The 11,967-nt window shown below is 51.5% G+C and overlaps 1 protein-coding gene across 1 annotated transcript; it reads left to right on the forward strand.

Moving 5' to 3' along the window:
• Positions 1-9,020: 9,020 nt before the first annotated feature.
• On the forward strand, positions 9,021-11,967 carry H6S33_005245 (uncharacterized protein; the record flags this gene model as incomplete). The annotated part of the gene is made up of 2 exons (XM_044836611.1): positions 9,021-9,875; positions 9,934-11,967. 2 exons carry the CDS (start codon positions 9,021-9,023, stop codon positions 11,965-11,967), a joined length of 2,889 nt encoding a protein of 962 aa, XP_044690458.1.

The following is an 11,967-nucleotide window of genomic DNA, read 5'->3' on the forward strand; positions in this document are numbered from 1 at the left end:
GACGGTGGCAATTCGCGATGGGGCAGTTGGTTAATTAGGAGGGCATTGGCATTGGCCGGTTTCCTTTGGTTACGGAGAATCTAGATGTTATCTATCTGTGTAGAGTATGTAGTTGGCAGCGGTGTGAAAGTCATTTGATAGCCAGGGCAGAGCAGAGCAGAGCAGCACCTGTCAGCCCCCGCAGTAGGTACTCTCCCGCACCGAGACCGAGGCAAGGCATGAAATAGAGCAACAGTAAGTAGAGGTAGAAACATCCAATCCAATCCAATCCAATCCAATCCAATCCAATCCAGCCAGTCCAATAGTGGCAAACTTCCACTCTCAGTAACCCCACCCTACGCCACCCCTCCCTCACACCGCCAAATCTCGGAGGGAGAAGCCAAACTCATGTCCATGCCACACTCCCGCATCGCCAAAAAAGGAAAAACAAGAAAGAAAGGAACGGGTTACGTTTCATCTCTTCTTTTTTTTTTTTTTTTTTTACTTGTTCCGTTTGTGCGTGCTATGTACATACAGGATACAGGTAGAGTAGGTGGGTGTATTACGGGCCTGGCTAGATCATCCACCCCGCATTCCAGTGTTGCGTTGCGAGTGAGCGGCCGTGACGCAACCGGCCGGGATCGACCACGGTACGGTGCGGTTCAGTACGACTTTCTTGCGCAATTGATTGAGTGCTCCTCTCAGCTTCCTTCAAGTTTCTTTCCTCCCCCTCACACACACACACACTTGTTCCCCTCACTCGCTCGCTCGCTCGGTGGATGGTGGGTGCACTGTGAAACCAGCACCAAACAGCTCTCCAGCAAGCGAAAGCCGTTGGGCCCGCCCAATGAGAAAAGCTCGTGATGGAGATAGATCGAAAACAGGACACTCTCTTCTTATCGCGAGTACAGTGGCTTTTCGGGTGTTGTTTGGGGTCGCTTATTTTACATCTCTTTCTCTCCCCCCCCCCCCCCCCTTTGTACATACCTGTATTACTAGTGAGGAGGGGAAATCGTGTGTCACGAGCAAAAGTGGTGAGTGAGAGCCCATGTTTCCCGCGCCAATCAGCCAACCAGCTGTCCCGTTTCGTTTCGTTTCCTCACTCGATAACCGACCACCACCCACCAGGACTAGCCGACCCTCCACCCCCGGCCCCCCCCGGCCCCCCGATCCCGACCGACGTCCCCCACCACCACACCTCTAAACGCCCGCGGTCTAGAAGGACGTGCAGCCAGCCCGAGTGCCGACGCTGTTGGTATCCACCCACCTGTCCACCGCACCCCAAGCTGCTAAGGGGGGGGGGGGGAGGGAGCCGCCTTATTTCATTCATTCCCGGGGACACCTATAGCAGCGCTGTTATGATACGTCTGGAACGATCTGGAGTGTTGGATGGCGCTTTTCGACTTCTACCAACAACAGGAGTATTTCGACATTTGTGCCGGTACCGTGTTTTTGCTCTCCCCCCGGGCCCCCCTGAGATGGGGGTGGATGTCTAGACGGAGGCTCTTTTTTTTGCACAGCCTTGGTTGTGGGCGGTGGGAGGTATTGGATTGGATTGGATTGGGGGTTTGGGGATGATCTGCGGATTGGAATTACACTTGGATGTATGGAGGGAGGAGTTATCGATTCTACTTACACCTGTGATTGATTGATTACTGCGAGATCTGTCTGTCTGTCTGGATGAATTAAGCAGAGAGATCCGCTTGGCGTCCGGATGGAGCGCATCGAAACTAGCTGCGCCGTAAGGAGAGCTCTCTCTCTAGCTCCTCTCATATCTAGATACACCAATCCAATCCAATCCAATCCAATCCAATCCAATCCAATCCAATCTCTCCCACCACCTATCACCAGAATTAGGACCATGGGAAATAAAATATATTTCATCACCACCACCACCCGAGACACGGACAATTAATATTCTCGCTTACAAGCCCTCTATGCGTGATCCAAACCCCCCATTCCCATTCCCCCTCCTCTTGTGACGCCATGGCATTATCAATTCCACTCTAGCTGTCTAGCTGGCCAAGTGTGAGGAGCACCAGGAAGGAGGTGGCAGTGTGAAAATCAGAGAGAGAGAGAGAGAGTGGGAGATGATACACCCTACCCTATGTACTCTACCGCCCTAGATACTCTACCACCTCTGCTCCAGATCTAGACGTGTCCCTCCAAAAAAAAAAGCAACACAATCCAAGACAGCCTCACTAGCCAAAAAAAAAAAAAAAAACCGATTCGAAAAAGAGGTCATGCTGCATACAACGATGATGATCAAGCTAGGTAGCACGCACTACAACTGCATTAGAATCTCGGGGCCACCGTATTATGATCGCCCGCCCTAGAGTAAGTACATACTTCTACCGGCCGGACGCTTGTCGAGTGTGCCGACGATACGAGGGCAAGGATGGCAATGGCCACAGCAACTAGGAGGTATGGAAGTTGTTTAGGATAGCAAGATAGGATAGGATGGTGCAATAGGATTGTCACGGAGTAAGTGGGAGGGAGATATGCGGTTCACTTTTTTTTTTCTTTCTCCCCCTTCCTTCTTTTTTTTTTTTTTCCCCTGATGGTCTAGATCTTGCTTGTGACGGTGAGGGCTGGCAAATAGGGATAGAAGAGCTATGTAGCTATCTAGATGGCGGTCTATAGGAAATTGAACCTCCAACGGTCTGATAGGACAAGCAAGCACTCAAAAAAAAAAAATCCACAACCCTCCCCCTCCGGTAAAAAAAAATCCCCCACAGAACACATACAGCCGAGACCGCGGCTGTACCTTCGTTTCCTTGCCTACCTTCTCTTTTTTTTCTCCCTCGCTCTCGCTTCTTGATCTTGGTGATCTTGATCAGGAACAGGCACGTCCACGCCAGTTTTCCGATCCCGCTGTATGCAGCCCTCGATAGATTAAGTGTCTCCAGGTTACGATAGCTGAGATTGGGCCATCCATGGGGGACGGGGAAGGGAAACAAAACCCCTCATGCGTTGTGTAGGGTTGTAGGGTTGTAGGGTTGTAGGGTTGTAGGGTTGTAGGGTTGTAGATGGTGTAGTGTGGGTAGGGTGCGGAGGGTAGGGTAGGGGAGGGAGGAGGGATGATGATGATGGCGGAGGGATGGACATCATATGGCCCGTGCATCTACATACTGTATCTTCCTTCGTTACTCTACCCTGCCTGCATAGAGGTATCTTGTACCTCAACTCTCTCTCGCTACACCTCTGTACCCTCGATACGCAGTCTCCATGACGCAGCCAATCGCAGCTCAAGAACTACCTACATATATACTCTCTACACACAAACCCACCACACCGCTTTCCCCCCACCCGAAAAACAAAAAAAACAAAAGGAATAGCACCAATATGATCCACGACTATAACTCCGACGACCCTACCTCCCCCCCAGCCTATCAGCTCTCCTACGATGCGGGCGGGGATCGCATGCTCGACCTTTCCGCGGATGTTTCGTCAAGGGGCAGAGTACAGTCGAAGGAACGAAAAGAAGGGAAACGGTAGGACTGCATATGCACGCCTCCCACCGCGGCCTAGCGCACGGGAAACCCGCATGCACGATCCCTCACGTGCGGTGTCGTGTGTGTGTGTGGTGTGCAGTGCAGCGCAGCGCGGGTTTGATTTGATTAGATAGCTCGGCGCTTACCACTCACTGGACTGCGCTCGAGAGAAGAGAGCTCGTTCAATTCACCGCACTGCGCTGCTCTCACCGGAAGGCACGGAGGCGTCATGAAGTCGCGATCTAGCCCTGGGAGGTCAGGGCATGGGGGGGGGGGGGGGGTAGGGTATGTGGGTGCTGATCATACATGTCACGGATTATAGGTGCACTACTGGTAGAGGAGTAGAGTATGTAGATGGACAGCATCCTGGGCTTTGGGGGGGGGGGGGGGGGATACTGTAGGTATGTAGGTAGGTGCTGATCACAATCACAATCACAATCACAATGCTCTACAGTAGCTAGCTAGTTAGCTTCAAGGGAAGCAATTAACGGCGGTGCTCTAGATCTCGGCCAGCCAGCCAGCCAGCCCAGCCCAGCCCATCCAGTTGATCTCACGAACTCTAGAACTCTGGACTGGGGGGGGCCCATTGAGTAGTCCAGACCTGCCGCCGGTGCTCGATCCCACAGACTTGTTCGTGGGCAATTGCGCTTCTGATGGCGTACGTAAAAGTATAAAAAAAGAAAAACACCTTACCATGGTACCGTTCGGTTTCGAGTTTTTGGGTTTGAGTTTGAGTTTTTTTTTTTTTCTTTCTTTCGAGGAATTGAGTTTGAGGACTAGGATCGATCCTAGGGAGGGTGCATGTCAGAAACGGACTCTTACTCTGCTCTACCCCTCGTCCCCCTGTCAACTCAGCAGACGTTGATGAAATCGCATAAAAACACAGTCAGTACTTACTCTACTACTGTTGTTACTGCCGAGGACCTCCAGAGCCGGGCAGCCAATCAGCGGGTTGCATTGTAATGGTTGGTTGGTTCGCATGCGCATTCCTGCGAGAACGAATAGTACTGCACGACGCCCGGCAATATTATAATAGTAGATTGCTGGGAAGAGAGAACATGTAACTCCAATGGCCAGGAAGATGGAGGGGGTAAAAAAAAAAGGGCAGAAGAGGAGTATGTAGACTACTATATCGTCGCCACGGCCGGCAATCGGTCGCAGGAGGGAGGTAGGTAGGTTCAGATGTATGTATGTAGTAGGTAGAATCCTTTTTTCCTAATTCCTGTCCTGCTTGCCTTGTCCACAAGTCAACAATTGCAATCACATACCTAACCTCACATACACCCGGACAAGCCAATTGGCCCAATACCATTGCCATGTAGTGCAGGTTACGGATGTGGAAGCACGCACGATAAGAGATGATGGGATGAGCAGAGCATTCGCATGAGCGATATCGATAGGAAGCATGGCCCGCCCGCATAACATCATCTCATCCATCCATCCATGGTGCCATTAGAGCAGGTAGTACAGGGCTTGCAAGGCCACAAGCGAGAATTAAGCTTGCTGCGCAGACCGCCATTGGAGGGAGCGCGGAATGGCACAGCAGCTCTTTTTCGGTTCTGTTATATGGGAAGGGAGAGAGGGGGGGGGGGGGGGTTCGTTTCGTTTCGTGTTGTATAATGCGGTGGTGGATATCAGATCAACAGTAGGTAATTAAACATTAATAATTTATGGGCATGGGCACGTGTGTATGTGTGTGTGGTACTGTGTGGGCGCGAGTGGATCGAGCTACACTGGCAGAGCACAATTGACAGAACAGCATGTCTACCGTCCGCCCATTCGCTGAAGCTCTGCTACTGTCTGTATCTAGAGACGTAACTGGGGAGAAGGTACATCCGACTTGTACGACAGAGCAGACAATACAGACAGACAGACAGAGTGCACCCGGATGTTCCACCCACCCCCCCCCCCCCCCCCCCCAAAGAAACAAAAAAGGGCGGCGAAGAAAAGCGAGAAAAATAAAAACAAGACCCTGGTTGAGCGCAAAAGCCCAGGATGCGGCGTTAGAGGAATTTCATAACGGTTTTGCAAATGCTCATGCAAGGAATACTCGCGAGACCAGGGATTCGCACGCATCCAACGTTGGATCACTGATCGGAGGGTGTGAGGGAAAGGGTAAGGGAAAAAAAAAAAAAAACACCTCTCCTCCTAGCTACCTCATCATCACTCCCCCCCCACACGTGAGGGAGATATTTACAGTGGGTACATAGAGTGCGCGGAAGGGAAAAAAAAAAAGAGGAGAAAGACGCGTGCTCGGTAATTTTGTTTATTGTGTTGTTTGTGAAATGAAAGCGTGGGGCCAGCGGCCAACCAACCAACGTGTTGCAATTGCAGTAGTAGTGGGTAGTGGCAACTGTAGTACTACTATGGGAGCTACATATCTGATACCGGATTACACACCACTACATGATCATATATACACTTTAATACCAGAGTAGCTATTGCATGCGGGCGCCCACCGCTCTCCCCTCTCGCTCGTGGTCGCTTAATGCTTTTCTGGTCGGCGGTAATCAATCGCTGCTCTTCGCGTCGGCATCCGGGGAAGAGGCATAGCATACGGTGTTTAGTTTAAATTTTGTTGGGTCAATTGATACCATGGGGGAGGCGGCGGCCTGGGGGAGGGAGTTGTGGGGGGGGGGGGGGGGGGGGGGGTACGGGTCGTGACTCGTGATGGCATGAGAAGTGAGGACGTCCCGGATATGCATTACATGAGTAGGGTTTTCACTTTCCATAGCCAGGCATAGAGGAGCAGCAGCAGCAGAATAGTAAATAAATAAATATGGTAATTCATGTCGATATCCCCGAAAACCCACCACCCCAAACACGGGCATATTCACCCATCGCAGCGCATAGCCGTGGAGATATAATTCGGGCTGGCCGTAGGTGCGTCGATAGCACATGGTATGATCAGATTGATGATGCCAATGTACAGCTCTAGCGCAGCGTACGCTATACGCGTGCCAATGGCATAAGCTGCTGCTACTCTACTTGAGGGAGGTTCAGCGTGCGGCGCGGCGAAGTGAACCTTGAAACCTCTGCTCGTTTCTTTCTTTCTTTTCTTTTCTTTTCTTCTTTTTTTCCATCTGACAGTCGACGGCGGACAGATTCGGCTAATCTACGGTATGTAATCTACTCTACCTATCCACGGCAATTGCATTACTCCAGGCAGGCAGGGGGGGGGCGCAGAGCAGCAGAGGAAGCAAGCAATTAAGCAAGCAGGATGACGATCTTAAAAGAGACGCGAGACGAGCGAGCGAGCGAAAGCTTGGGCGCATAGTGGCCGTGCGCAGCATTGCGCAAGGCCTGGCTAGCAAAATAGAGTAGTAGAGTAGACAGGCCCGGAATGTCGACAGCTCATGAAGCAATAATTCGAAACGTCTAACCTTCAATTGATCATCCAGGAGATTGAAATTCTAGATTCACGAACAGCTCGAGCTCTAGAGCACTACTCACGCGCTCTAGCCCTATGGACCCGTCGTCCGTACCCGTACCAAGGGACCACAACGATATTTGATGGGCGGCGGTGTGGAAAAATAAGGATTAAGGGAGACGAAGCTAGATAGATATCCGTAGCTGCTGTTAGTATCACGTCCCTACGTCCAGACGTAACTTATCGATGACACGAAGACACACACTTTTTTTTTATTTCTTTTTTCCTTTTCGGCTGTCTCTCTCTCACCTAAGTATATGTATACATATATATTTTCTTTTTTCCTGTCTCTTGTCGAATATCTTTTTTTTCTTCTTTCGTCACTCTATTTTTCGGCCCGAAAGATGGTTGAGAATAGACAGACGTCGACCAGGGGTAGGCAGAGTAGTGGGTGTGCAAGCTGAGAGGGAAGGGAAAGGGTGGTGTGCTGAATCCGAAAGGGCATGCTCCCAAAGTAGAAACGGCCGCCCCCATAAATCGCTAAGAGATCCAAATCGCCCACACTCGCCCTCCCAATCTGGGACAGCGTGCACCACTTTTTTAGGACAGCCCTGTGTGCTGGTGTGTGTGTGCAGGCAGGTGCAAAAAGTACAGTGCTTCTTATTTTAGGTCTGCCTATTTTTTTCCCTCTGGCTCCATGGTCACCACCCATCTCTATTCGTAGAGTTTTTCATGTAGGTACTTAACCTACCCTGGGATATCGATCATAATTAGGGATGACAGCCCAACCAACCACCACCACCACCACCTCCAGGAGTAGGAGCAGGCAGAATGTGGCCGTTCATGCGATGGGCGCGTATGTGTGATATGCGAGAGCGCTTCTGCTCCGTCACCCAACCACCCACCCATGTCACCATGTATATACTTATGTGCACTAACTAAGAGTTGGGCGGGCGGGGGAGAGGATACGTAGTGTAGGCAGAGGAGGAGATACATGACCCAAAAACAACAGCTGTTGGTTTGGTGGCCCGGGTTGCAGCCAGAGTATTCTCGTGCCCAACCACTGGTAGAGGAAAGGATATTGGTGATGAGGAGGATGAGTGACGGCCTGGGATCAAGCAAGCAGGAAATAGAGTATTTTATTATTTCATTTTTTTCCTACTCCTAGTACTGGGAAGAAGTGAGTTGGAGTAGGCAGAATATGGGAGGGAGTAACATAACACTTCGGAAACGTTCAATCCGTCAAACAGTCAAGTACGCAGAATCGGTTTAGTTGGATCTTTTCTTTCCTTCTGATTTGCATTCTGATGTCTGGACTGGTTGATTCTCGCTAGAGAAATCGCCAAATAATTTCCCACACACCCACCACCCCCAAATCTCCATTTGCCTGGAACCTCATCCTTTCAATTTTGCAGTGGTAGGAGGTAGAAGACTAGACTGCCTCAAGTTGTTACCACCCACACCCCCATCCGAGCGGTTGCAGTAGAGTACGTGCAGCAGCAGCCAACCTACACACCTACCACCCACCACTACTGGCAGTGTCTGGCACACACAGCCAGAATGAGAGCCCAGAACTGCCCTGCAACATAAACCAGGAAAATAGCGGCATCTGCTTGTGAACGGTTACTTAAGTGATCGCTAACCCTCGTTCTTTAATACAACCCCCCTCCCCTTCGATCTCGACTCGACATTTCATATATTAATCCAACCACCCCCCCCTCCCACCCAACAACAGGCATCCTAAAAAGTGTATTAACTGGTTTTTCCTTTTTAGATCCACAGCTAGATCATCGCTCTTCTTATTTATTACCCTCTGCCCTCCCCCACACCACAACTAAATACTTACTTTCTTCACTTCCTCATCTCGTGAAGCAAAATACAATCTACCCTCCCCTCCCAGTAAAGTGCATAGCCGCAGCCGGAAGTGATCAGGCTTATCCATCGGCAAATTCACACACAGCAGCTATGGTGAGCATAAATATCATCTTGAAATTAAACAAACTCCTCCTTGCAGCGTCAGCGTGGCGCAGTAAAAGCAAACAAATACATAATCGTTTGGAGGGAACACAAAAAGCTAACGGGAGTATTTAATAAAGCCTTCATCAATTTCTTCCCAGCAGAACAGCTACGCACAGCACGCACAGCTCACCTCGCGGTTATACGCACTCAGCAGACCAATGTCAAACAAATTCAGACCAGTCTCAACAGCAACCTCGATCGACTCTTCAACTTCAGGCGACTACGAGGACCACAGACGGGGATCGATGAATGGATGGCGTACAAGGGAGAGTGTTATCATGGAGAGTGCTGCTGAGGATGACGAGTCTGAGGATTCAGAGTCCGAGAGCATTCGTTCATTGGGTGCAAGGGCCAGGATGATGACCGAGATGCTCAGCGATAGTGATGGATCAATAGGCAGGAGGAGCATCGATGGAGGACTTACATTCTCGCTATCCGAGTACGACGAATCCTACGACGTTCCATCGACTCCACCAGCACTCCCAGAGTATTCAGCTGGAAACTTCCAGATGGTTGAGATTTCCGATGAGAAGTCTCCCTCGATGTTCCGCTCATACTCACTCAACACACCGCCAGCATCGTCACACGACAGTATCTGCACTATCGGGCCAAAAGGACCTCATCTCTTCCGCTCATTCAGCACCTCACACCAGAACTCGCTGCCTCACATCACCATTCCCCGCCTGAGCGTTGTGATGCCACCGACACCTTCTGCGTCAGCCTCGCCAGCCTCGCCTCCAGCACTTCCATCACCATCTCAGTTCCAGCAACCACCTTCAGCAATCGACGAGAGCCTTCCATACCTATTCCGCGAGCCCGAGCTTCGCCCAATGAGCGAGCGCTCCCAGGTTGTCAGCGACTACGACATTGACGAGATCAGGAGCTGGACACCCAGACAGGTTTGCGCCTGGATGACCGCCCTTGGTGTCGAGAGAGAGCTCGTGGACAAGTTTGAGCGAAATGACATCTCTGGTGCCATTCTGATAGACTTGAAGTGGGAAGATCTCAAAGAGGTTTGTAGTAACAACAACCCTAACCCCCAAACCTAACCCTGTGCTAACGTGACAATAGCTTGATATCCAATCATTTGGCAAACGCATTGAGCTCTGGTCCGAGATTCACCATCTCCGCACTCGCACTGCCTCCTCGCCTATGGCAGGAGAGCCGTTCCCGCGTGCTTCCTCCCGCATGTCAAGGAAATCGTCGCCACGAACCTCGCCGGTTCCTACACCAAAATCTTCACCCAGAATTCCTCAGACACCAATGGGCCGCGGAAGCAGCCACAGTGTAAACGAGATTCCTCAATCCGAGCGAAGACAGGAGACGGAAGTCACCGAGCGTGAGGATTCTTCTGATGAAGAGCGTGCACCAAGGCCGCTCAGAACCCAGATCAGGAAGCGTGCTCGCAGGACTACTGCCCGCGTCCCAAAGTCGAAACATTACGATTCAATGGCTTCTGAATCTGCAGGCATGTCTGACGCTGACTCTGCCTACCTGCAGCAAGTCAGGTACATGCCCTCTATCCGTGCTGTCGAGGAGGGTGCAAACCGCCAGAAGGCTCCGGCTCGCAAGAGAAAGACCAACGTTGTCGGGCCCAATGATTCCATCTCTGTCGTCAGCAAGACTAGACGAAACAAGAACATTGAGGACTTTACTTCATTTGGCCCGAACAACCAAAAGCCAAAGGGAGTCAAGCTCCACAAGTGTTCCAAGGGCGAAAAGTGCCGAAAGCACGGCCAGCCAGTTACCAGCAAGTCGGGTGAGAGGAGACGCAGGGCTCCTGCCGAGCATGGAACAATCTTCATTGCCACCACCCCAAGCATTGCTGATGCCTCAGCTCTTCCAAGGCTTTCGGTCTTTGACGGAGTTTCCCGACCTACATCAATGGTTGCACCTAGCATCATTGCTTCCAGCGATGTTTTGGGACCTTCCCAGAGGCGTGAGGTCAAGCTTAAGCAGAACACCCTTAAAGATGTTGGCCGCATGGACCCGTTGGAGAATGTCAAGCAGTTCTTGACTCTCCAGCACCTCCAGCATCTCGAGGAGCGCAGACACTCACCTCCCCCAGTGCCAACAAAGTCAGCTGAAGATTTGGCACGTGCTCACCTTAGGGGAGTTATGCCACCCATGGCCACCCCTCCGCTCTCAAGGAGCGAGTCTGCGCCTCCCCCAGTATCCTCTCACAGCTCAAATGGTTCAGTTTCTATTCCTATTGGTCTTAGCAACTCTCCTCCCATGGCATCTCCTCCCGTTCGCTCAATGACCCCAATGAGTTTGCGAACAATGGGAATGGAGCGTGTTTGCCCGCCTGAGAGTTCTTCGCCACCCATGAGCATGCGCAACGTTAGCGTGAACATGATGAGGACCACTACCCCCTTCTCGGAGGCTGATGTCCCCATCTGCTCCACTACGCCTCCCCCAAATGACCGCAACCAATCGCAGTCTGTTCCCCCAGACATGCGATACAGGCGCTTCGCCACACCTGATCGCGCCCAGTTTAACCCTACCCCACTTCCAACTACCCCTACTCCCGTCCCTGTACGTCGCGGAACTGTTTCATCCCAGTTCAGGCCCGCGCCTATCATGACCGCTGTTGACGAGAACGCCGAGTGGGAGTTGGTCGAGGATGACGAGGAAGGTACCAAGATGGCTCCTGCCCCGTCCCCACAGAGAACCCACTCAGGATGGATGAAGAAGCGCAGAACCAACTGGTTCCGCCACGAGTGGCCTGACTACCACTTTGTGCTCAAGGGTACCCGTCTTGGGTATGCAAGACACATGGAGAAAGAAGATGGCTTCATCGAGATGGACAACTACTCTGTTGCCTGCTCCACTAGCGCCGGCCACAAGCTCTCTGCCGCCTTCAAGGGTTCCAAGCTCTTTGGCAACAAGAAGGGCGGCAAGGACGGTGACTGTGGCGCCTTCTTTTTCCAGCTTGTACCGGCTGCGCCGGAACCTGGAAAGAGCGCCATCGGAAAGGTCCACCACTTTGCTGTTGGTAGCCGAGAGGAGAGAATCGATTGGATGAGAGAGCTGATGCTTGCAAAGGCAATCAAGCAGAAGAAGGAGGGCTTTAAGGTTGCGGTCAATGGCGAGAAGGTCTAA

The sequence above is a fragment of the Morchella sextelata genome (genome assembly GCF_020137385.1).
Source record: "Morchella sextelata strain SCLS chromosome Unknown scls_19, whole genome shotgun sequence".
Taxonomy (NCBI): domain Eukaryota; kingdom Fungi; phylum Ascomycota; class Pezizomycetes; order Pezizales; family Morchellaceae; genus Morchella; species Morchella sextelata.